The following is a 26,746-nucleotide window of genomic DNA, read 5'->3' on the forward strand; positions in this document are numbered from 1 at the left end:
GGGGGCCGAGGAGGAGCCCGGCCTGCGCCGCGGGAGGCGCCGGGATCCCCGCCGTCGGGAGTCGCGCGACAGGTTTCCTTCCGTCTCTCGACTCCCAGCGTGGGACCGGCGCCCGCGCAGGACACAGCTTCCCGGTTCGCACGCTCGGTCCCGTTCCTGGTTCGTTTTTTTCCCCCCCTTTGGACCTCTTTTTCTCTCCCTGGCTGTCCCAGGAGGGAAGACGCGCCCCTCTGGGCTGCGCGCCGAGAGCTGCGGAGGGCGCCGGGTGGCCTCGCTGGTCGGGGCGTCGAGGGAGTCCCAGGGGAGGGATTTTGGGTCTGGTCCTGGTGCTCACGCGCCTCTTCGCGCCTCGGGCAGCACGGCCTTGGGTTTCTTACGTACATCGGAGTGATTGTTTATGTCCCAGTGGGCAAGGGACTGCGCATTTAGGGCTTCATAGAAATTCTTTCTGATACCTGTTGATAGGCTTTTCTTAGAAGGTCTCTAAGTAAGACTACTTTTGTTTTAAGTCGAAAGGTTGACGTTCTTTGGAATTTACTGGGGAGTTTACTTCGGTGTGATCACCTGCTCACTCCGTATTTTAGGTTGCACTTTCTCAAAAACACCCGAATGAGTACTTCTTGACTTGAAGTACTTGACTTGCCATAATGACTCAGGGGCCAGGAAATACGAAGACATTGATATTGCCTTGAAATAGTTCCTTCCAAGCCCACATAAGACGTTTTGTTTGTTGATTTTAGAAGAATGAAGACAAGAAGTAGTGGCAATGTGACTTCAAGAACCACACCTTCCCGAGAGGGAATTCTAGACTCCGCTGACACTAGCTGAGATCTGTATTACTTCCTGTGGTTCTCATGCACTTGTTTAAGCCGTTTCTCAGCAAAGGGAGGAGTTGTTATTTCCACCCAAGTATCCAAAAATGAGTCACAGGGCTGGTCTTTTAAAATGCGAGGCTTTGTTAATGAACTTTTGGAAAGTGAGGTCTGCTCTGGGTGTGTGTAAAGTTAAGATTCAGCTATGAAATGCATGCGGCGTTCAACTCGGGCTAGTGGTATCGGAAGTAACAGTTCAAGTTTTCAGTTTCCTAAAGTGCCTGATGGTACAGCATACCAGCTGGGGTCACTAGGCTGATGTCAGATAACCATTAAAATCATGCGCTTTGCCACAGAGGCCTGAGAGACCATTAAGTTGATTATTCAATAACTGTATGTTATTACCTTTAATGGGATCGTATGGTAGAAATATGCCATTATACAAAGTGCTTGAATGTCACTCTCTGAATCCAAATCTTTTGGACAGTTTGTCTTTAGTAAATTAGTGCTACGTGAACATTTTTGAAGACAGTGGATACCTGTTGGAGCTGAAACATTAAAATATTTAAACTGAGGGGTCCCATTGCAGCTGGGTCGTGGCTCTTGGGAAAGAACCATACTATCTCCGCACCCAGTAGAGAAGAGGACAGCATCTCCGTTGGAGGTGAGTTGAGCTGAGGTCAGCTCAGCAAACAGTTACCGAGCACCTTCTCTGTGCCAGGCTCTTCACAGAGCTCTGGCTATGCCATTGTGAATAAGACAGGATGTTCTGCAAAGGGCCCTAAAGACTAGTGTGGAAGGTTGGAAAAGCCAACAAAGGAGATGGGCGCTATGATGAATCTGTGCCCACTGCAGAGCTTCTGTCCCACTACGACTGTGTTTGTGCAGATCTGGGATTTTGAATGAATGATTTTGATGTTTCCTTATTGCTGGAAGAATGAGTGAAGTTTTGAATTTAATCCTCTACTTTGTCGACAGCCTGTTGGGCTTATTCAGTAAGCATTTCATTCAGTGATTGATTTTAAAATGTTTTAATTGGAAAGATGATTTTTTAAAGTGTTTGATAACCATATTTCATATTATTTTATGGGTAAAAAGAAACCCAGCCTGGTATTACCCCTAGATAATCACAGGTGCTTACAATTTATTCACCTTTTAAAAACAAAGTAGTGGGGCACCTGGGTGGCTCAGTCAGTTAAGCATTTGACTTCAGTTCAGGTCATGATCTCACAGTTTGTGGGTTCGAGCCCCACATTGGCTCTGTACTGACACCTTAGAGCTTGGAACCTGCTTTGGATTCTGTGTCTCCCTCTGTCTCTCTCTGCCCCTCCCCTGCTCATACTCTGTCTTTATCTCTCAAAAATAAATAAAAATGGTAAAAATTTTTATTTTTTTAATTTTTAAATTTATTTATTTTTGAGAGAGTGAGCAAGGGAGGGGAAGAGAGAGAGGGAGACAAAGAATCCAAAGCAGGCTCAGGCTCTGAACTGTCAGCACAGAGCCTGACGTGGGGCTCGAACTCACAGACTGAGATCATGACCTGAGCTAAAGTCAGACGCTTAACTGACTGAGCCACCCAGGCACCCCTAAATGTTTTTTTAAATAAAAAATAAAAACAGAGTAGCTAATTAATGACTTATAATTTTATAAAATCATATTGAAGCAACCTCCTGATCATTGTTTTTTTATAGTTAAAATCAATCTTTTCTAACACATTATCACTGCACAAGTCAGACTGACTAAATCCACTGTGTCACAGTTTACCATTGAGATTGAAATCCCCTGAGGTACTTTTGGACTTGATGCCAAAATCTATTCAATTTCTACAATTCCATAAGATATCTGACTAGTGAGGGAAACAATACTAAATTTGAGATAACTCTCATTTTCATATTTTATTTATCCCTTGAGGGCCTCAAAGTTACTTTTTCTGTGAGGAGGAAAGGATCGAGTGTGTTCTTCATCATAGTACTCCATGACCTTGGTACAGGCACTACTTATGGCAGGTGTTAGCAAGTATTTATTCATTGAATAATGAGTCTTAATGGAAAAGGGGGAGTTGTTGGGCCGATGGAGGGATAGTCGGCCCAGCAGAAGACTCGACATTGTGCCATCAGGGAATGCCAGCCTGGTCAGTGTGGGCATGGGTGAGGGCTGGGGAGACAGATTGGGCCACATCACTAAGGCCCATGTGCCATATTGGACCTGTTACTTTATCCTATAGAAGACTTCAGCAAGTGAATGATACTGTCAGATATGTGTTTAGGAAAGACAATTTAGAATCAAGATGGAGAATAGATTGGATGAACACAACACTAGCCGTGGGAGATTACTGTAATATCTGAGGAGAGGAATTGGAAATGGCTTGAGTCAGGCAGTGATAGTGAGGAGTGGGAAAGAAATTAGGAGCCGACATACTTAAATAGTTTTTTAATTAAAAATTTTTCTTTTCTTTTTGAGAGAGAGAGAGAGAGCATAAGCAAGGAAGGGTAGAGAGAGAGGGAGACACAGAACCCGAAGCAGGCTCCAGGCTCCAAGCTGCCAGCACAGAGCCTGAAGCAGGGCTGGAACTCATGAACCATGAAATCATGCCCTGAGCTGAAGTTGGATGCTTGACCCACTGAGCCACTCAGGTGCCCCAGAGCTGACATATTTAAATAGGCAGAACTTGGCTACATCTTTAGGGGTGGGCAATGAGAGGAAGGAGTTTGGGAATGTAGGAGTTATCCTACATTCCTAATTAATGACTAGGAATGGGATGTAAGTGGAAGAATAGGTTTGTATTAAATGAGGGCCTTATTCAGGGCTTGACACATAATCTGTGCTCATTGAAGTTTTGGAATGAACGCATGAATAATAATAATAGTGATGATGATGATGATGATGATTATGATGATGATGATAGCTAAAATGCACTGAAGTGCTTATCAGTGCGAGACACAATTCTAAGCTCATATGAGTTCAGTCTTCTACTCCTCACTGCAATCCTGTGGGATAGGTAGTGTAATTGACTGCTTTTGACAGGTGAATAACGTGTAATGTTAGTAATTGATAGAGAATTGATCCCAAATGTTTAGCTTCAGAACTTAGATTCTGAACCACACGACTTTGATATGGTATCTCCAAGAATGAATGAATGAGTGGATGGATGGATGAATGAATGAATGAAGTCTCAGACACTGTGGTAAACTCAAATTGGAGTCACTGTCTTGATGCCAACAATTCTTCCTCATTCAGGGATAACCCAGTATATAAGATGGACCATCAGTGGCTCTATTATGCTGCATGGCACCCCCTTCCCTCTCCTTCACCCCAAGGCATAGCTGGTTGATATAGGAATAAACCTAGAATAATCAGAAAATTTCTCCTGGGAACGTTAAGCCTTTTCATGGAGACTCACTCTGGCTGAAAGTTCCCAGAGCTCCAACAACTATGTCTTCCGAGCTGCCTTGGTTACCATTCTCCCTAAACACTGAACATCCCCTGCTTTGTGTTTCTTAGATGCAGTCAATGATCAGTTGCTAAAATCTGTAGTATCCCTCTTGTGAGGAGATGGAAAGGCTGGCTTTGGGTATTAATCTACAGAGCAGGGTCCAATGGCAGAAGAATTGCTGGTGAATTCAGGCAGGTGCATAACTCCAAATCTTTCACTCCTGTTTTGTGGTCTGCCTTCGGGGGCCTGTTTTGTTCTGGTTTTACCCTGAAACTTATTTACCCTTCTTGTGTCTAACTTCCAGAATCTTGTTAAGTGAAGCTGGCCTGCAGTGTCCCCTGTCCTCTTGACTTTAACTGAGCAAAACGGCTCATACTTCAGGGATTAGGGCCTGTTTTCTTTCTTTTTGTTTTTATTTATTTAAAAAATTTTTTTCAAACATTTATTTATTTTTGAGAGACAGAGAAAGACAGACCATGAGCAGGGGAGGGACAGAGAGAGAGAGGGACATGCGGAATCGGAAGCAGGCTCCAGGCTCTGAGCCGTCAGCACAGAGCTCGATACGGGGCTCGAACCCACGAACTGTGAGATCATGACCTGAGCCGAAGTCGGATGGCCAACTGACTGAGCCACCCAGGCACCCCTTGTTTTTATTTTTAATGTTTATTTATTTTTGAGAGAGGTCAGAGTGCAAACAGAGGAGGGGCAGAGAGAGAAAGGAGACACAGAATCCTAAGCAGGCTCTGTGCACTGAGCTGTCAGCACAGAGCCCTACGTGGGGCCCAAACTCACGAACCGTGAAATCATGACCAGAGCCAAAGTTGGACACTGAACCGCCTGAGCCACCCAGGAGCCCCATAGGGCCGATTTTCTATTTTCAGCGTTGAGGTAGATCCTTTGGTCTTGATTTGATGAACAACCCCAGCTTCCTCCTTCCCCTCAAAACCTGGCCTCAGCTCTTCACTGTTCTCATTGTTAAATGAGTTGGATTAAGAGTTTGATTTTTGTTCAGAAAGCAGGGTCTAATTATCTGTTCCTCAAAAGCCTCTACTTTGGACTATTTAAAGAGTATAAACACTGAATTATTGTTCTACCTAAACTGAATGAGCAAACTCCTCTTTAAGTTTGAAGTTTTAAAATATTTTCTCCATGCATGAACGAAATGTTTCATTCAGCATTTCTTCAGATTTAACAGGAAACCAAGTTATTTATAGCTTCCCATCATATGAGACTGACATGAAGCCTTCTGGAATGATCCAGCGCACATGTTGACCCCTTGGTCTGAATCCCTGTATTCCTGTCTATAATTCATTCAGTGCTCAAATAATACGAAAGAGAAGAGTTTTGGTTACTATTTCATGCGGGTTTGTCTTCTTCATTTGGATTGTGGTTTCTCTGGGAGCCGAGAGTCACTGGAATGGGGGCTTTCAGGCCCCTCAGCCTCCGTCCAGTGTTAACCATTCCGTGACTTTGGCTGATAATAAAACCATCTGTCAAATGAAGTCATTTGTTAGCCACACCTTCCTAGTCTGTGAATACTAGATGTGGTTAGTATATCTCTTATAAGTTCTTGGTAAAGTTCAATAGTTTGGTAACTTGTAATATAAAGCATAGTTTTAGAATTGGTAATTTCCAGTTATCCTTCTTGAGCTAACTCAACTTGATTTGTGTACTGTTGTTGTTTTTTTTTCCTTTTCAGTGACTATAATATCAAGGTAATCTAGAACATACTAAGTTGCCTGGAAAAGTATTCCTTATTTTGTATATGCAGCTGTTTTACTTGTTTCTCTGTTCAGAGGTGTAAAGTGATATTCCGTTACTCATTGCATAACTTGTGGGGCAAAACCGTGAGTTCTGACTTCACAGGGTAGTGGAAATTGCTCTGTTGCTGTCTTCACATGGAAACACAGTGAGCAAGTAGCGTTCCGTCTTCTGTTTCAGTTTCAGGATTGCAGCAATGCACATGTCACCCCCTGGCTTTATTTCTCTCTCTCTCTTTTTTTTTTTATTACGTACCTAGGTGTATTGATTAGTGACACAGATCTGTTGACTTGAGAAAGTAGGACACAGCATGTAAGCTGAATGGTATCATCTTGGTAGATTCCTACTTCCTTCTCCTCTCTTCCCTGGTTACTGCATGGTAAACCAGGATACAGCTGATAATACTGTACAGCTCTTCATTAGTTAGAAAACGCTCTCCTGTATATTTCCTCTTCTCATAAAAGCCTGTTTGTATTTGAAGTCTACAAATGAGGAAGGACACTCTTGGAGAAATTAAGTGACCACCCGATTACTCAAGAAGTAAGGGGCAGAGGCCCACTCCTCTGTGCTGTCACTACTTGATTGAAAAAGGAAACTTTATTCTCTTAGTTCAAGCTCCCTGAAAACAGACCATGAGATGTGCATACAGGAGGCTTATTGAGAGGGGCTGTGGGAACAACACCTGTCAGGGAGGGAGAACAGCAGGATTATGCAGAGGGAGAAACTGAACCCAGTGCATGTCAGTGGTGGCCCCAGCTTTGGAGCCGGATTGGCCCTTCAGAATTGCTCTGCCGGCAAATGAGCTAGTTATCTGAGTTCCCTGCATCAACGGGTCGTTGAATGTGGGGCCGCACCAGGCAGAAGGTGCCATCTTGGACCAACAGCTTTCCTTCAGTCAAGGGCAGTTCTAGAGCTGTGAGCCTTCGGCAGTCAACGTAACTGGCAACTGGGAGAATGAGGGCCTTGGTCCTAAAGGGGTCAGAGCATCACGTCACCCACAACCATTGTACAGAAGAGAGCATTTTTCTCTGCAGCAGCCTCGCTCATGTCTTTCTGATCCAGACCATGGCCCTGCTGAATAGAACTCAGAAAGTTGGCATTTTCCCCAAGGCGCTTGAGGACTTAGAATGGCTGACCAGACAGCAAGGAGGTAAAGCAGCCTTAATCCTAGGGAGGTTAGGAGCAGGAAGGGAGGCCAGTGAAGGAAGACCAGGATGGGCGGAGTGGTGGTAACCTCTGACCCCCGGCTAACAGGAAGCTCTTATCTGTCCAGACCCAGAACAAAAGGATAACACATTCTGGTCTTTGCTGTAACTCGGGGCTGTAACATTCTTAACGGGAAACACTTTTGTGATATTAAGCTGTGTTTTCTCTCTTTTTTCTCCCTTCCCGTTTTCATCTTTCTATGGCTTTGGAGAGCCCCAGAACAGTCCAGTGACTCTCAACGTGTAGCTAGTAGATTATAATCACCAGAATTACCTGGGATCTCTGGGATCTCTTACCCTCCCCAACCCAAACAATAACAAAATAGAAAACAGAGAGTCCAGGCCTACATTTGGTACCTGTTGGAACAGAATCTCTAAGAGTGGAGTCTATGAAGTGGTATTTTCAAAAAATTTCCCCCACCTGATTTTTATACATGCTATAGTGTGAGAAGCATAGACCCAAACTGTTATGCTTTTGCTGGTGACCAAGTCTATTGAGCTTTTCCAAATTAGCAAGAAGTTATGAAAACCATGGGGCTGCCCGGCAGGCCTCGTGTAAGTGACAGTCACCCTTAATCTTTCATAGCAAAGCCCTGGTGTGGCCAAGAGAGCCTGGCCCAAATTCCTCGGCTGGCGTCTGCCCCAGATTGCTGAAAAGAGAGAGAGATGATTCTGACCTGGCCTTTTACTAGCTGGGTGACATGCCAAATTCCTTGAATAGTCACAGGAAATCAGTGAATTTATAGGAATCAGAAAACTTTTTAGGAGAATAAGATGGTTCCAAGAAATTTTATGTCAGATAAAGCTTTAAGGTACTGTCTAATAACTTTAAATGACCATGCAGGGGTACCTGGGTGGCTCAGCCCATTGAGCATCTGACTCTTGATTTCGGCACAGGTAATGATCCCAGGGTTGTGGGATTCTCTCTCTCTCTCTCTCTCTCTCTCTCTCTCTCTCTCTCTCTCTCTCTCTCCCTCCCTCCCTCCCTCCCTCCCTCCCTCCCTTCCTCTCTCTCTCAGTGCCTGGGTGGCTCAGTTGGTTAAGTGTCTGACTTTGGCTCAGGTCATGATCTCACGGTTCATGGGTTCAAGCCCCCCATTGGGCTCTGTGCTGACAGCTCAGAGCCTGGAGCCTTCTTGGCACTCTGTTTCTCCCTCTCTTTCTGCCCCTCCCCTACTCATGCTCTGTCTCTGTCTCTCAAAAGTAAATAAACATTAAAAAATTAAGAAAAAAGATTCTCTCTCAATCCCTCTTCTCCCTCCGCCCCTCTCCCACCCTTGCACAGGTATGCACATGCGCACTCTCTCTCTCTAAAAAAATAGTTTTCCTTTCTTAATTAAATGACCATCCAAAAGGATGAGGGAGAGAACTATGACAGGAAAACATATTATCTTATTCACTGAAATTGGGAATAATTATTGTTCTTCAAAAGGAAAGGCACTTTTAAACTTAGTAATTCTGAGTCCAGTCATTGCAGGAAGTATTAGTCACTTAAAGAAGAGTCTGATAAACTCTTAGGACAACATGACGCTATATGCTGGGCGCTTGGGGGTACACAGCAAACACAGCAGGTGTAGCCCCTGACCCCTTGGAACTTATGGGCTACCAGACAGGATAGGTGGTAAAACGATTAACAATAGAATATAGTAAGTATCAGGAAAGAGGAAGTGCCAGAAAGTGTGAGATCATAGAATCAGTCCTCCAGCTTAGTCTAGGGTCAGAGGGTTTCCCATTCTTGTGAAACATATAAAAATAGAAGCTATGAGGCTGGCATTGGTGATAAGACAAAGGGCCTCTTTAACAAAGGAAAATCTTTTGGCCTAATTCAAAACTGACCCATCCTTCATGTGTGTGTCTGTCTTTCTGCCTGTCCAGCATGTGAGCACACATGTTGATGAAGAGAGGTCAAGAAAATCACTCCTTCATTGAATGAATAAAATAGATAGCAACGAACAGAGAAGGAAGTCTGTTTGCGTTTCATTCGGCATGCCATTGCCTGAGGTTAATTAATATTTTGATATATAGTAAAAGAAAATCAATTTCAAGCTCTGAAAAATCATGAGCTTTATATCACAGCTTTTTAAAAGTTGATTTTAAGAATCTGATGATTCCGGCCTAGGGGGGTGCCTGACAGATTTGCCTTTGCGCACTGTTACAGACCCAGTTGGAGGCGCGCTGGCCCAGTGGTCAGTGCGTGTTCTCGCGTCTCATCTTCGGGCAGCGGTGGTTCTGCAGTCTGTGGCCTCTGCCTGGTGTGGCATCTCATGCTGGGTTCTTTTTCTGGCCAGTTCTTGCCCTCGTGTTATTTCGGTACCCGCTTGTTTTTCCCCATAACGTATAAACTTAGTTGAGGCCAGGGATTGTGATTTCTGCATTTTTCAATTTTTGAATCTCCTGCAACTCTTCTATTATAATTTATATACATTTATTACATTTAATAAATAACCTTGAATGTAGTATCTGAGTTAAGAGGGGACCCTTGGGTTGAGAAAGTAACCAGATCTGTTCTCTGTTGAGAATATATTTCTTGTTTAACCTGACATCGCAAAGCACAGGCACCAAGTGCTAACGTGGCCATATTTATCCTGTGAATGTCTACCTCAGTTACTAAAACTACCAGCCACTTGGCTGATGGCAGCGAGGGGACGATTAAGTCATCACGAAGCAGCACTTATTAAATGTAGATAAAAGTATAGAATGTTCTGCTGGGTCTCACATAAGTCAACTTAAACATGTCCATGCCATCCAGCATCTTAGAATAACATTAATACTAAAAATCAGAAATAAAAACCATCCCACAAGTGACAATATAATAACTGAAAATACGTGATGTCCTATCATGACCATTTACCATGTTTTCTTATGTCTTTCTTCCCACACCTTGGCATGTTACTGGTTTATTTCAAGTATGACTTAGTGTATGTTCTAATTTTTGTCTTGCTTTTTCAGTGAATATTGTATAGAGGGAGTATCTGAATGTTTAGGAAGTAATTCTCAACATTTGTTCTTTTGCTTCTATTTTGTATAGTTCATACTTGGTTTATTGCTGAAGTATGAGCCACTGTGAATTGGCTGTGATTGAATACTTTAACTGTAAGTTAGTTCGACTTTTATATCTCCCTTAAGAATTGGAATTTTTAAACAAAATGTCAGGGTGGTGAAATGAAATACTTTCTCCTTTTGAAAATGGAGAACTCTTTAGACGATGGAACTCTTTAGAACTTGTTCCCTAAAGAATCAAAATTATAGTGGTGCCAACTCATCTGAAAAGAGGAACATTCCATCTTGTCAGTGTATATATGTTGTTGTTTAGTTGGAAAATTTGTCAAGTTATTAATTGCCCTTTAGTGAAACTTAGAGTGATATAGACACTTTCTCCTTTCTGTTGATATCTAGACAGATACATATGCCACTGATAACAGCATGAGCACAGAATAAGGGTTTTTAACATTAAAAAAATTTTTTTTAATGTTTATTTATTATTAAGACAGAGAGAAACAGAGCCTGAGTTGGGGAGGGAGGGAGAGAGACAGAGACACAGAATCCGAAATAGGCTCCAGGCTCTGAGCTGTCAGCACAGAGCCCTATATGGGGCTCAAACCCATGACCTGTGAGATGACCTGAGCCAAAGTCGGATGCTTACCCGACTGAGCCACCCAGGCGCCCCTAACCTTGTATTTTTAATTGAACCATAGTGCATACAATATCATATTGGTTTCTGTTGTGAAACATTGTGCTTTGACATTTATATACATCACAGAACACTCACCACAATAAGCATAGTGACCGTCTGCCGCTGTGCAGCACTGTTATAGTGTTCTTGACTCTGTCCTCGGTGCTGTTCTTTACCTTCCTGTGGCTTATTTGTTTTATAACTAGAAGTCTGTAGGTCTTAATCCCCTTCACCTACTTCTTCTATCCCAGCACCTCCCACGCTCCTGACACCACCAGTTTGCTCTCTGTATTTATGAGTCTGTTTCCGTTTTGTTTCTGTTTTCCATTTGTTTTGTTTTCTAGATTCCACATGCCAGTGAAATCACGTGGTATTTGTCTTTCTCTGTCTGACTTATTTCGCTTAGTATAGTACCTGCTAGGTCCATCCATGTTCACAATATGTGTTTTCATTTGTATTCTTTCTGTCTAGTCCTAGTAGCTAAAGCAAAGATAAATCTTATATTCTGATTTTCCCACTCATTTTTGGCTAAGTTAATAAGTCTAATGTATTATTTTTAATTTGTATTTATTTGCCAAATCGTAGATAATAAATATCATTTCATACTTTTATTGAGAACATTTTATCTCCTATGAAATGTCTTTCTATATATTTTACTCAATAATTTATTGTCATGTTATTTTCTTACCAGTTGGAGTTGTTGATGCACATAGTATTGTGTACCTACACAATGTCTGTTATGTTTTGTGCAAGTATTAGAAAATAACCAATCTCTTGCTTTAATTCTTAATATTTGTTGTTATTTTTTGGTGCAGAGAGATGTCACATTTTATTTAGTCAAATTTAGTTATCTTTTTCTTTGAGATTTCCTCCATAGCCTCACATTTCATGGAAAGTTATCATTTTGAGGGCACTTAGGTGGCTCAGTCGGTTGAACATCCTACTGTTGATTTGGGCTCAGGTCATGATCTCAGGATTTGTGAGACAGAGCCTTGAGTCAGGCTCTGTGCTGAAAGAGCAGAGCCTGCTTGGGATTGTCTCTCTCTCTCTCTCTCTCTCTCTCTCTCTCTGTCACTGTCTCTGCCTCTCCCCTGCATGTATGCTCTCTCTGCTCTCTCTCTCTCTCAAAATAAATAAAATAAATAAAATAAATTTTTTTTTAAATTTTAAAAAATGAAAGTTATCATTTTCCCAGAATACTGATATTCAACTTTACTTTCGATAGTGTTTCTATTATTGATTTTGTATTTTTCATTCTTTAATGTCCTTAAGGCATATCGTAGGGTCTCCAGGAAGGATTAGAGAGGAGTAATTCCTACTAGTGAATTATACCAGCTTAGTTACTTAATTATTTTCCTCTGCTGTTACTTTTTGATGGCAGCTTTTCATATACTAAGATTTTGTGTAAAATTGGTCTATTTCTCAATGTTGTATTCATGTCCATTAATCTAATTTTTATGTTTGCAAAATTATTATGCTTTTAATTATTGTCTTATAGTGGTAATCTCTACTAGGGCTTTCCTCATTTCACCAGTGCTATATTCTTTGCCATTTATAAAAAAATTTTAATCATTTATTATTCAAACTTTATTTGAGGGTCATTTTCTTTTTTAGAATTTTTTTCTTAATCCTGGTCAGAATTTTGGATTCTGTGCAGTCAAAAAATTGAACTTGGGGGGCGCCTGGGTGGCTCAGTTGGTTAAACGTCTGACTTCGGCTCAGGTTATGATCTCACGGTTCATGGGTTTGAGCCCCCCATTGGACTCTGGGCTGACAGCTCAGAGCCTGGAACCTATTTCGGATTCTATCTCCCTCTCTCTCTGCCCCTCCCCATCTCAAGTTCTGTCTCTGTCTCTCATAAATAAATAAACATTTAAAAAAAATTTTTTTAAGTTCACAAAACATGAACTTGGGGGGAATTCCAGATTCCACTAATAAACATGTCTAAGTGCTCATTCTAGAGTGGAATCTGTGAAGAGGTGGTTATGAGAGAGAGAGGAGAGGGAGCACGCTGGTGGTTAGCTCCTGCCCGGACTCCAGCCCGGTAGGTGGTGTTTGGGATTTCCAGGAAACCCATTGTTCTTGTTTTCCCTGCTTGCATCTCTTCCTTCCTTCCTTCCTTCCTTCCTTCCTATCTCTAGTTTTTAATTTTATCAAACATACACACACAGTTAAAGAGTAATGAAAGATGAAAATCTAATGAAAAAAAGTCCATCCCTTTCTATTTCATTCCCCTCCCCAGAGGCAACCACATACAACTGTGTTTACTGATTCTTCTGGTGTTTCTATTTGTGTCTCTAAATAATATGCTTCTGTTACTATTTCTTGATTTTTCCATTTTGGGCATTATCTATTGATTTCCTTGTGCAGAAGATGAGGCTTTAGCTCAGTTGCAGCCCTTGCTGCCAGAGACATGCACCCCTCGTGTTCCTCTACCCCATTCCAATACAGCTGAATCGTTATTTGAGTTTGGTCAATATTTAACGATTATATGCTTGTGATTATGGAATACTAATCACAACAAATCCATGTTTTATATCAGGATTATTCTTTTTTAAATTTTTTAATGTTTATTTATTTTTGAGAGACACAGAGTGTGAACAAGGGACGGGCAGAGAGAGAGGGAGACAGAATCTGAACGGGGCTCAAACCCATGAACCGTGAGATCATGACCTGAGCCAAAGTCAGCTGCTCAACCAACTGAGCCACCCAGGCGCCTGGGGATTGTTCTTTTCTAGCTACATAATTTGGTTTTGCTTTCCTGGAGGTTATCTGCATTTGTTTTGTTTTGTTGTTATTGTTGTTAGTTTAATTTATACCTACAACCTATTCAATCCCAAATAGTCTAAATCTCCTCCCAAGAAATTTTGGCCCACCAGGAGTTCTGAGTTTCATCTTTCTGAGGTAATCTCTCCTGTAGCCTGTTCACCTGTTCTAGACAGATGGCCTTCCAGACCAGAGCTCCACTGTCATCCTGGAGTTTCCCTTTGCCGTTCTCCTGGGTGCCCGCTGCCTCTCCCCTCTGTCGAATTTCATGTTAGTCTATATATGTTTTGCTTCACTTCCTTGTTTTGTTGGAATGCATTCCCCTGTCTCTTCCTGTGAAAGAACACAGGAGATATGTTTTTAAGATTTTTTATATTAAAAAAAAGTCTTTATTCTACTTTATATTTGATTGATGATTTGGCTGAGTATAGAATTCTGGGTTGAAAATACAGTTTCCTCAAAAGTTTAAAGGTAATGGTCCATTATTTTTTAGTTTCCAGTGTTGTTGTTTAGAAATCCAAAGCGTTTTGATTTTAGATGTTTGTCGGTGATCTGTTTCTATTCCCCACTTCTCCCCTCCCACAATATGATGTCTTCTCTCTGAAATTCCTATTATTCAGAATTCAGATTTAAAGTACTGGACTTCCAAATTCCTTTTTAAAAATTATTTTTCACATCTTTATTTCTTCCTTTTAAAAATATTTATTTATTTTTTGGGGGGGGGATGAAAGGGGGAAAGGGCAGAGAGAGGAAGAGAGAATCCCAAGCAGGCTTCATGCTCAGTGTGGAGCCCGTTGTAGGACTTGAACTCATGACCAGGAGATCATGACTTTGAGATCATGACTGTGAGATCATGACTTTGAGATCATGACCTGAGCCACAATCAAGAGTCAGATGCTTAACTGACTGAACCACCCAGGTGCTGCCATTTCTTCCTTTGTACTTTATGGGAAGAGATTTTCCATCCTCCTGCCTGTGACACGGGTCATTGTGCTGGACGGGAGGTGAAGGAAGAGGGCTTGGAGGTCCACATTCTGTATATCAACACTCATCTCGGCCTCCTCTCTGCAGATAAAGCACCTCTCCCCTGGTAAGTCTAGCCTGTCTACTCGCCTGCCAAAGTAGGACAACGGGTCATAGGTCCTCTCCCTTCTTAAAAAGGCTTTAACCGACTCTGTTGTGGCCCCAGCATCACCTCCTTTTTCATAGGTATGCAGCCTTTAATTCTGATTCCTGGGTATTTATCTAATGGTGTAATCTAGGCTGTTTCTTGGTATTCTCCACTGTTAGCTTAGAGTCAACTTTTGAACTCTCTGCTAGGCTAATCCCTTGTGCACTTGCTTTACATGTTCCAGAATTTTATCATCGCTCTCTTCTCTCTAATCATTTCTCCCTGTCAGTGTATGCCTTCATGAAAGTTCTTTTAGTAGGATTTTGGAAAGGAGCAGAACTAATGTTTTCTTTGCCATTTTATCCAGAATATAGAGGTCATCTTTGAAAATAGAAATGTGTTTTCTGGAATGAGTGATAGATTAAGCTAAAAGCACTTAACAGCAGATACACTTATCAAAATATCTACCTTTGCCTTAAAAAATAGAGACTGGAACATAAGACTGGGCTATTTAAGTGGGGCAAGTTTGGATTTGCATAGGGATGGGGAGGGACAAAGTTCGTCTCTGATTGGAGGGCATGTCTAGAAGGAGGGCAGCATAAAATGGCCAGAAAAGAGTGAGGCAGTAAGTAAAAAGCAAACCACTCCGTTCTTATCTACGAGTTTTACTGTTGACACTCACAGAGAGCGTGTATGTTCACCAGCAGGAGTAAAAGCATTAAGTATCGCGTTGGTTGAGAACTCACTCACTGTGCGTTAGGCGTCTGAGCACTCCTTGAGGTTGGTGGTGGTATTCCACCTCTTTTAAATACATAGCTATTACACCTGTGTGTCATAGTTGCTACCAGGTATTGAAGCTAAGAAAATTTTTGTCCTTGCACAGAAAACCCAAGTTGTATCTCCCTCATTATCTTCATAGTCCTGTCTTTAAATGTGTCAAAAGGCAGGAAGTTGCCTAAGTCAGTTTTGGCTTCAGCTTTGTCGGTACTTTAAATGTTTCAGAAATCTATTTCATGTGTCTGAATTGTCATGTCTTTAAATGTTTCAGAAATCTATTTCACGAGTCTGAATTGTCATGTCTTTCTTTAAAAGTGCTTTTTATAAGCTTTTTTTTTTATTGCTGTTGTTGCTTATCTAAAAAAAAAATACCTTTGGGGCACCTGGGTGGCTCAGTCGGTAGTCGGTCAAGCATCCAGCTTCGGCTCAGGTCATGATCTCACGGTCTGTGGGTTTGAGCCCAGTGTCGGGCTGTGTGCTGACAGCTCGTAGCCTGGAGCCTGTCTTGAGACTCTGTGTCTCCCTCTCTCTCTGACCCTCCACTGCTTGTGCTGTCTCTCTCTGTCTCTCAAAAATAAATAAAAAAACATTTTAAAAAATATAAAAAAATACTTTTAAGGGACTGAGATCACATCTCTTTTGCTCATCAGGCTTGTCCTGTCATACTGGCTGGCACATAATAGGTGCTCACTAAATACCTGAAGAAACGCATACGTCTCTGCCGTAGCAGCTCATGCAAACACACGAGTCTTGATCGATGTGCACGGGAACAGCAATCATAGCCTATTTTATGAATGTTACTTAAAAGCTAGCTGACAGGGTGCCCAACTTGTTTTATACAAATAAAATAAACCTAACATGCCATCATTTCTATGCTGACATATATATTTTAGCTAGTAAGGTTGAGATATTTTCTTATAATGATAAAATCGAATTATCATGAATGCTCAACAGGCAGTTAGGATATTTGAAATTCTGCATTTTATGGTTCTTGAAATTATTCTACATGGATATTGACAGTCTGTGCCTAGGAGAAAAGATAAAGTTATTTTTTAGCTATAGAATTTTCTGCGATTTTGGACAGATAGGAATTTATCTCTTGATTCTAATTATGACTGTTACCAATACCACTGTAAAGATGCAGCTTTCCTTTTTTTTCAAAACAGAAGCTTTAATATAAGGGCAGTTTTAAATTCTGTTAATATTAAAAGGTCAACACCATTAGCTGTGGATTCTACATAGCACTAAATAGCACAGCTGCTGTGTGGGATGGTTTATATTGGGGTAAATGTGTAAGAAATTTGATCAGCTCCTGCTTTTTATTTTCTTAGCTTTGTTTTGCAAGGAGCTCTTTGTGACTTTGATAGGCATAATGTGAGATATTCACTTTGAAATAAACATTTTCATTACAAATGAGTTTGTTTCCTTGGCCCTCCTTCAGACAGTACATGAAAAACATCTGGGGCACCTGGGTGGCTTAGTTGGCTAAGCGTCCGACTTTGGCTCAGGGCATGATCTCTCAGTCTGTGCGTTCGAGCCCCAGGTCAGGCTCTGTGCTGACGGCTCAGAGCTTGGAGCCTGCTTCAGATTCTGTATCTGCCCCCTTCTTGCTGCCCCTCCCCTGCTCACCCTCTGCGTCTCTCTCAAAAATAAATAAACAGAAAAAAAGAAAAACATCTCCTCCATACTGACCTGTCATTCTGAGTGAAATTAGAGCATTAATATTCTGTCTCCTGAGTAATCAGAATAATACAGAAACTGGTAATAGAATAGTTGTGTGGTTTTATAGGATCGTTTTGGATCCCGTGGTCTGTACCTGTTTTCTAAGGAGTAGTACTTGTAGTATTTTGAATAAATTACCCGGTGAAATAAACTATGCATGGCAATGGTGCAAAATAATGCCTAATACCATGTTTGTAAAATAGTTTAAAACTTATGGAGTGACTTTGCATGCATTATTTACATTGTTTAATGATCCCCTCCCCCCCCCCCCAAAGCCCCTTATGAGATAGATAGTGTCATAACCATCTTATAAGTGAGGAGCCTGGCACTCAGAGTCATGAGATGTTTTGCTCAGCTTTAGTCCGCTGGGGATGGAAGTTGGAGTAAGTCCTCTGACAGTTGGCTGAGTACCTTCTGCCCCACACGGCCTTCGCTGTCAGGACTCGTATCAGTGAGCTGAGGAGGAGGACTTCACCCTACATGTTCCGGTACCCAACTGGAAGGCAAAACAAAGCCCACCACTACTGGGAACAAGATTTTACTAGTGGGGTGGGGAATACGGCTTCCCTTTCTGAGACATACATGAGGGAGATGTTCCAGGGATGTTTGCTGACTTAAAATTGTTAATCTGGAGCCCCTGGGAGGCTCAGTCAGTCCAGCTTCAGCTCTGGTCAGGTCATGATCTCCCAGTTCACAAGTTCAAGCTGTGTTGACAGCTCAGAGCCTAGGACTTGCTTCAGATTCTCTGTCTCTGTCTGACTCTGTCTGTCTCTGTCTCTCTCTCTCTCCCCTTCCCACCCCTACTCACTAATGCTCTCTCTCTGTCTCTGTCTCAAAGTAAATAAACAAACAAATGAACACATTAAAAAAAATTTTTTTTAATTGATAATCTGCTACTAAAAGAAAACTTTGTCCCTGAAGAAGTCAGTCCTCAGACTGACTTAGTCACCTTAAGACTCTTCCACGATCTCTGGGGTATGTGAAATTGGGGTAACCATTTTGAGATTCTTAAACACAAAAGAAAAACAGGAGGATTGTCTTCCTTTCTAGAACTTCCTTCCCCTTTCCAAGTTGTCCTCATTGTTCCTGATTTCACCGGCCCAGAAATGGTGGTGGGAGAAAGCACGCAGGACCTTCCTGCGGGCCTGTGTCCCCGAGGGACGCCCCTCGTGAGAGGAGACCACAGGGACTCCCGTGGTTTACCGTGGAGCCATTCCATTTGTCACAGGGTCAGCGTCGGCTCTGAAGGCCGCCTCTCACATATTCGCAACCTTATAAATAGAGAAGGGTCTGGAAGAAAATGTCTTAGACTTATCATTGGTTATTTTATATAGTTATACATAGTAGCAATAGAGGATGTGAATTTTTAAATTTCCATGTAAAATAATTCTGTATCATTTGATTTCTTTTCCTCTTCCTCCTTCTTTAAAAGAGAGCATGTGCTGCTTTCATACTTAGAAAACAGAGATTTTACAATGAAAGAATTGGAACAAGCATTATTTAAAACCCCAAATAATACAGTAATGCACAGGTATTAATGTTCACTTATGACTATAGGTGAGATGAATAATCAATGGTTGCTAGTGTTACAGCAAATGCACTGTTTATACTAATGGTTGCTGAATGTCCCTTGGTTTTTTTTTTTTTTGAGTGAATTAAAAATCACAGAAGAGACAATAACCAATTGCATACATAGACAGCTGACTTGGATGGAGACTGTTTAAGAGATTTATGCAGATTATCTCCTTTAATTCTCTCCCCCATCCCATGCAGAAGATATTTCTAACTTGGGGAAGATGAGGTGGAGAGAAGAAATGTGACCGAAGCAGAGGTTTGAAAGGCACTCGTCTCTTAGGTGTTACCCCCTCTCCCTGCTGGGAATCCTGAAGGCAGTGAGGCAGTCCAGGCTGGACCCTCTCCCCTACACTTCCCGGAGTGTTTGTGGAGTTCTGAGCAGATTCTACAACTCTGAAAAGAAGTATCCTGATGGCCTTTAAAACTCTGAGAGATTAATAGGGCCATCGTCAGTTTCTGATGTTTCTTTGAAACCTCGATTGCATCCCACTGATTTTTATTCTTTGCAGCATGATAGCCAGAAAGCGTCTCTGGTCCAGTCCCGATGATGGAGGTGTGGGGTATGGCAGTAGAGTCGTGTTTGGAAGGCACATTTTGTCTGCCCAGTGCCCTTTATTTTGGCAACCTGAACGACAGACTTGTGATAGACTTGAAACTGTCCACCTCCATTTCAAAACTGGCTCTTCGAGTTCTCAGAACTTCTTATCAGACTGAAACTCAGTCAGGGTTAAAAGTGCCTGGTCTCATTGCCCTGTCCTACCCCCATGGCTCAACAACTCCTACTTAGCACACTTCATAATGGAATGGTTTCTGCAGGCCCTTTCTTGTGGAGGCTGCTTGTGCGAGATAATCTTTTTTTAGCATCTTCTCTCTCTCTCTCTCTCTCTACTGTGATTATGACCACAGTCTTTAAAAGGAAAGAAAGGCTGTCCTCAGACATGTTAAGAAACACACGCTCCTTTCTGGGTACGTTTTATATTAACGTCTATATCCAGTATGAACAGAATATTATAAATGTACACTGCATGAAAACCCACATTGGGGGGGAGCCGTGGTCATCAAGTAGGTGACCTACACCATCAGGGCAGTCGTTGGTCCGTGCTGCTTATGGCTGTGTTTTAACAATCATAGCACTAAACTTTCATTTTAAATGCCTGGGCACTTGCTCTTTAAAAATTATGATTGATGCATGATTCATGTCACTCTCTTAGGGTCTCTTTAAAGAAGAGGTGGCTTGAGATCCTTTTGTAGTTCATCAGCGTGGTTGATGGGGTGTCCACGCCATTGCGTGACATGTACACGTGCCGCCCACAAAACTTGTCACAACATCAGCACCTTACCCGTCTGACATGAAAAAAAAAGAAGAGGTGGCTCGTCTGTATAACAACCCCTCCCCCCGAACATACTGTTACTTCTCACTGTCATTAGGAATAAATGAGGTAATTCATATAAAGCTTCTACAACAGTGTGTGGCAGAAAGGAAGTACTGGGTGTTTCTTCCACTCGGCTCACCTGAGTTCAGTCATACAGAGGCAGTGGTGGGTGACCTGGGGCTGCTCTCTTTCCCTGTGGTCCTCATCCTCCAGGAGGCTGGCCTGAGCCTCCACGTGGTGGTGGTGGTGTGCCCAGCAGCGAGAGGGCGCGCCCCAGGGCGCTCTGCTCCTCAAGCCTCTGTTTGTATCGTGAGTTCTGTTGTCCTCTTGGTCAGAGCAAGTCTCACGGCCACGTCCACCTTCAAAAGGTAGACAAATAGACACAGCTTCTTGCTCAGAGGCATAGCTAAGAATTCGTGGCCTTTTTGTACAGTCAGGTGCAGTCTGCCTAAGGCAAAGCTGATGCACATTTCTCCTCTGCTCCCCGTCATCCAGGGATTCCCAGAAGTCCCATCTTATTATGCCATCAGCCAAGTCCAGAGGCTGGATCTGCATTAATCTGGACACAGGTGGGACCCCACAGGTACAGCTCTTTGGATGTTTCCCCATACACGCCCAACACGTAATGATGAAATAGGGAAAGGACAATCCAAATATATAATCTGTTAAAACAAAGCAGGATTAACAGGATACACGCACCAATCCCAGCTCCAGGGCACTTCTGTTCGGGGCCCATTACTAGGCCACTCCACTCCTGGGCCAGAGGGTGGTCAATCTGGGCCAATTCTGCTTCTTAGGACTAGCTCCCTGATACCTATTTTCTCCCCTGCCCTTGGCTCCACCCTCTGAAACATTCCTTATTTTCCCTTGAGAATTGGCTTATTTCAGCTTCTAAATAGATGCTTTAGCCTACTTTCTGCTCATAGAAAAGCAGGCACCCAGGCCTCTTTTCCTTTGAATAATCTCTGTCTAGCTTCTGTGCTTATCAGTAAAACTCTACTTAAAACCTTCTGGATTTCCCAAGAATCCCATGGAGTCCATGCTCCTAAAACCACTTCCACATTTTATTTCAAGACTGATCCCCGTTTACATTGGGCTGAGTGTCAGGCTGCCGTGAGGTAACACCCTTAGGAGTCTCAGGGCCCTGCTAGCCCCGCTGGGAAGGTCTTGTAGGCACCGCATTACATTTTACAAAGGGCTTTGCTCTGAGGCTACTTCTTACTATAAAAATCTTTTTTTCTTCTAGCTGAAGATTCTAGAGGTAAACAGTTTTATTTTCCAAACTCATGAATTCTGGATCTTCTCTATTTCCTCTACCTAATGCTTATTAAGTAGATCTCTCTCTCTCTTTTTTAAATGTTTACTTCTTTTTGAGAGAGAGAGAGTGGGGGTGGGCCAGAGAGAGACACACACACAGAATCCAAAGCAGGCTCTAGGCTCTGAGCCCAGAGCCCAATGCAGATCTTGAACCCAGGAACTGTGAGATCGTGACCTAAGGTCAGACACTTAACCACCTGAGCCTCCCAGGTGCCCCTTCTTCATCTTTGTCATCTTCTTCCTTCTTCTCCCTTCTCTCCCTTCTTCTCTCCCTTGCAGAACCTTCTATGCTGCTAAAAGCACTCAGTGAACAGTTTCAGCCTTCCGCCTGGAGAGCTTCCCAGCGGGATCCAGCACTCATGGGTGCACTTTCGCTTGTCTGTGCTGCCGCAGAGAGCAGTTCGGCCCATCATCTTGCTGCTACATAACATGGGTCGCCCTTCCCGTGACTGCTGCCGCTTCCTCATCACCTTCCCCACCTCTGCTACCATTTTCCATGCCATTTCCCCAGTTTTGGCTAAAAGCGACCTCACTGCTTTTCACCTACCATCTAGTCCCAAAGCTGGTGCTGAATGCTTGAGGTTTTTGTTATGGTGGTGCGCTACTTCTAGGTACCAGTTTCTGTGTCAGGTAGTTTTTGCCGTGTTGTCTGGGGCTCCCCAATGGCAAGCCCTTTTGCACAGCCCTTTCCAAGACACCGCTTACATCATCATATTTGCTAATGTCCCGGTGGCGAAGGCAAGTCCCATGGCCACAGTCAAATTCGAGGAGTTGAGAAATAGTCTATACCTCTTGACTGGAAGAGCTGCACAGAATGTGCAGTGAATTTTTGTTTCAACCCTCCACAAAGATTATGTACAAATTTGGAGAAAGAATGGGGCACTTGGGAGGTTGGGTCAAGAAACTAACATGTGAATGGATGGTCATAACGTCATTGAAATAGTCTAAAAATTTGATGCTTTCCTAGTTTAGATGCTTTGTGATACTAAAATAGTAAAATTAATAGCAGTAATTTATCAGGTTTCCTTTACTGAGGTTCTAATATATGCCACATTCATGAAAATGCTTTGTATATGGGAGAATCTTTTTGCTATAAATGGAAGTGTCTATTCTATAAGTTTCCCCCCCTTACTAACAACCATCTCTTCACCATTATTTGTAGGTTAATTAAATACAATGAGCCTCTCTTTCCTTATCTTTAAAACTAAAGTGTGGGGGCGCCTGGGTGGCTCAATTGGTGGTTGAGTGTCCGACTTCAGTTCAGGGCATGAGCTCAGAGTTCGTGGGTTCGAGCCCCGCATCAGGCTCCGTGCTGACAGTTCAGAGGCTGGAGCCTGCTTCAGAGTCTGTGTATCCCTCTCTCTTTGCCCCTCCCCCACTAATGCTCTGTTTTTCTCTGTCTCAATAATAAATAAACATAAAAAATTAAAAAATAATAAAACTAAGGTATGGTGTAAGATAGTCACTAAAGTCTTCTTCCGCTTCTCTGATTTTATCTGACATAATTATGGGGTGATTGAGGAGAGGACACAATAAATATCTTCCATTTATCCAACTGATTTCCATACCAATGGAAATAGAAGGAAAATGCAGTCAGAGGCTAACGTGTTACCTTTGTTACCAGTAAAGACAAGGTTGGAGAAAGTGGCTTTATGTCCTTGAACCTAGAATTAGAGGGACTTGCTCTCCCCAGCAGCTGACCTCTGCATTCCCACTCAGGAGCAGAGCAGAGGAGAACACAGGCTCTCGGTGGTAAGCTGATTTTCAAAAGGAAGAAGGAAGAAAAGGCTGGGCTACCTTGGGCAATTTCTCCTTCCAGACTCACCCATTGGAAAAGCAACTCTGTGCCTCTTGGCGGGCGGAGGTGGAGAGAGATGTCTACAGGAAGGGAAATGTCAGAGTGATGACAAATGTTTCTTCTTAACAACACTTACACCACATACCCTCAACCCTTTTACTGACTTATGTAAATTCAAGTCAGTTAACATACAGGGTAGTCTTGGCCTCAGGAGTAGAGCCCAGTGACCCATCACTTACATATGACACCCAGTGCTCATCCTTAATGCCCATCATGCATTTAACCACCCCCCCATACCCTCCCCTCCAGGAACCCTCAGTTTGTTCTCTGTATTTGAGAGTCTCTTATGGTTTGCCTCCCTCTCTGTTCCTGTCTTGTTTCCCTTCCCTTCCTTTATTTTCACACAGCGTCAGCACAGGATTGAGTGGACAGAACATGAACATAGGATCTGGACAGATGGGGCTTAAATCCCAGCCTTCTCACTTACTGATGGGATGAATCGGATAAGGAACTTAATTTTTATGGGATCCAGTTTTTAGTCAACTGAAAATTTTGTTACCTTCCTCACAGATTATTGTGGACGTTGTTGATGGATTGTGTCTCAGTTGTCTGCTCATACTGGACACTCAGTTTGTCACTCACGTTAGTTTTTCCTTCCCTGCCTTACTTAATAGGTTTGATTCCAGAGGGCTGCTGCCACACATGTAGTTTACCATTGCTAAATGCTTGGCTTTTATCTAATTTCTTACCAAATTTCTACTACAACCTGTAACGGGAGTGAGAGGAATATCAGTGGCAGTTTATATATGGAAATAATTGAGGAAAGGTTTGACATTTTACCCCTGAGGCAAGAGAAACATTTGGAAACAAATCAAAGTGTATCACCACAGGGTTCCAAGATGTTAATAATGATAATCCCAGTCATCAATAAATTGTATGCTCGAGGGACTGAGCCACTCAGGTACCCCCATCAATGCATTTTAGAAGAGGATTTCCAACAAAAAACGAGTGAACACCTTTGACATTTGAAGGGAGAAGCATCAGTTAGGTAAATGCCACTTACATGGAAAAACCCACATTGATAATGTTGGATAACTGAGATTTTCCCGCACTCATATAAAAACTGTCAACTAAAAATAATAATTTGTTTCCTTGAAGAATTGAAGAGGAGTAAGCAGCCAACAGGATTGGAATCAGTCTCTTAGACTTTGTCTAAGAGAAAGAGAACATGGAAAAAAACCATAAAAATTCTGTGAGATTGTCCTTAACTGGCATTATGGGTTGAGAAAGAAAAGGTTATTCATGATTCTTGAAAACTCGATTGATCTCCCTTTTTAAAAAAATACCCCACAGAATAGTTCTGAAACATAAAAGTTTAATCAAAGATATATTGGACCCAACATTTATTCCCCTTGATGTTTTCTTTCTACATAGATTTCTTGTCTTTCCTAGCCACAAGTTTGGTTCACATTCCAGGGCCAAAGCCAGATCAGATGTAGGACATGGCAGCTGTTTTTGCTTATAAGTGCTAATACAGATAAGAGTGGAAAAACTTGTATAAATGATTTGAACCTTGATCCTGGAGTGCTCTTCTCTCTGCTCTCTCTTACCGAACTCACTGGTTAACCTTTCCTCTGTTATCACTTTCATGCTCCTGACTGTAAAACTTCTGTTTCCAAATATCAGTGCTTTGTGATTTCAAGCACGTGGGTCCCTCCTAACTATAGTGAATCTGTCATAAAAGAATTACCTACAAATGTTACTTCTGTGGACTTTTGGCAAGTTGTGATGAGTTACTCATGCCTGATAGAGTAACAGAGCCTCCAATAGCCAAAACATTTCAGTGTTGTTGGGGAAACCCTTGATGTAAGGAAATTATTATAAGAAGGTAATGGTTCTAACGGTGAAAAGATTTTTGTGGGTTCATTCAGATCTAGGTTATTAGATGCTGGTAATTGTTGCAGATATAAAACCTCAACTGGGGAAGGGGATATGGTCTGAATGCTTGTGTCCCTTAGAATTCACATGTTGAAATCCTAACCCCCAGTGGATCCTTGGAAGGCAGTTAGGTCTTCATGAATGAGGTTAGTGCCCTTAGAAAAGAGGCTCCAACGAGTTAGCTTGGCCCTCCTGTACTGTGAGGACACAGCGAGAAGACAACCATTTATGAACTAGGAAGCAGGCCACCACCAGACACTACCAGGCGCCTTGCTGGCCCCCTGGTCTCAGACTTCCAGCCTCCAGAGCTCTGAGAAATAAATTTCTGTTGTTTATAAGTCCCCTGTTTGTGGTATGTGATAGCAGTTCAAATGTGCTACGACAGGAAATAGTTCCCTAGAAGATTAAAGGTATCAAAGCATTCATTGAGAGTCTCTGGAAAAAGAAGCTACTGTAGCTTTGTGGTTTATAGATGGGCTTTCAAGTCACATTTTCTAGATTCAGGCCCCAGCTCCACATTTATTAAATTTGTGACTTTAGGTGAATTGCTGAACTCATTAGGCCTCAAGTTTCCTCACCTGTAAAACGGCATGACTTCAAAGGGATTGCAGAGTGCTTTGTGCTGTGTTGGGCACTCTGCAAATACCTGATCAATGTTAGCCATAGAGCAAGCAGAATGTATGGATGTGAACACAGGAGCAGCTGCTCTGATACACAGTGCCTCTCTTCAGAGTGCACTCAATAGCATATTGCTACAAGTAAAATCCCCACTGTGCACTGGCTGTTTACTGGCCATACATATCAGACCACCCTCTGTGCAGACACTGGCCGAAAAGTCTGGTTGAGGGAACTGAGAAGTGAAGGTTTCAGGGACCATCAAATGAGCAGAGTGATCAAAAAGTAGACTATCTGCTCTCTTAGATTAGATCTCCAAAAATGCTTTGGAAAAGCTCTTGGCTTTGCTTCAGAGAGGAAACAAGAAATTTATTATTATTTTTCTAGCCTCAGAGTTTTATAATTATAATCCATCTTGACTACCACTCCTCAGACTCTCAACTTGTGCTTTGAGTGAACCCCAAGAAATTAAATAATTAAATGTGTTCTTGCCAGTGCACTTTGGTTCCAACACAACTTTTGTTTTTGTTTTAAAGCACTAGCAGCAGCAAAAAGATAAGACCTTTTAGGAACTCTTTCTATTTTAGCTTATAATTCTCAGAAGTTCAAAGAATGATTTTTTACCTCTTTGATGTGCCATTTTTTCAAATCAAGAAATAGAGCAGAATGCCAGGTTTTACTCATTTGAGTGAAATTATTTGTGGATCTGAATCAACCTGTTTGGGAAAGCACACCTGTTGCCGGTTAAGAGTTGTGTTCCTATGGTGTGTCCAGAAAGGTGACTGCTGACTTACTACGACGTAGGACCTATGGGACTTCCTGGCTCCACCAGATGTCTGTGGCGCTGACTGGCAGGAGGAACTGGATGAG

The 26,746-nt window shown here is 42.3% G+C and overlaps 1 protein-coding gene and 1 pseudogene across 8 annotated transcripts in view; both read left to right on the forward strand.

The window, feature by feature from the left end:
* STX11 (syntaxin 11) overlaps positions 1-26,746 on the forward strand; it is a 45,862-nt gene that overhangs the window by 10,335 nt on the left and 8,781 nt on the right. The window contains exons 1-2 of one of the 8 annotated variants that reach the window (XM_029943824.1): positions 7-159; positions 1,300-1,476. The exons of 2 other annotated variants lie outside the window; for them this stretch is intronic. Coding sequence is in view for 1 of the 6 variants with exons in the window: in XM_029943823.1 (XP_029799683.1) it covers positions 10,265-10,304 (40 nt within the window). In the remaining 5 variants the exon portion in view is untranslated. Of the gene's footprint in view, positions 1-6; positions 160-1,299; positions 1,477-10,239; positions 10,305-26,746 lie in introns of those variants that run through there. 5 more of the 8 variants (XM_029943827.1, XM_029943829.1, XM_029943826.1 and 2 more) reach the window with 5 other exon arrangements.
* On the forward strand, positions 20,075-20,185 carry LOC115297349 (annotated as a pseudogene).

Source organism: Suricata suricatta, chromosome 7, assembly GCF_006229205.1.
Source record: "Suricata suricatta isolate VVHF042 chromosome 7, meerkat_22Aug2017_6uvM2_HiC, whole genome shotgun sequence".
Taxonomy (NCBI): Eukaryota; Metazoa; Chordata; class Mammalia; order Carnivora; family Herpestidae; genus Suricata; species Suricata suricatta.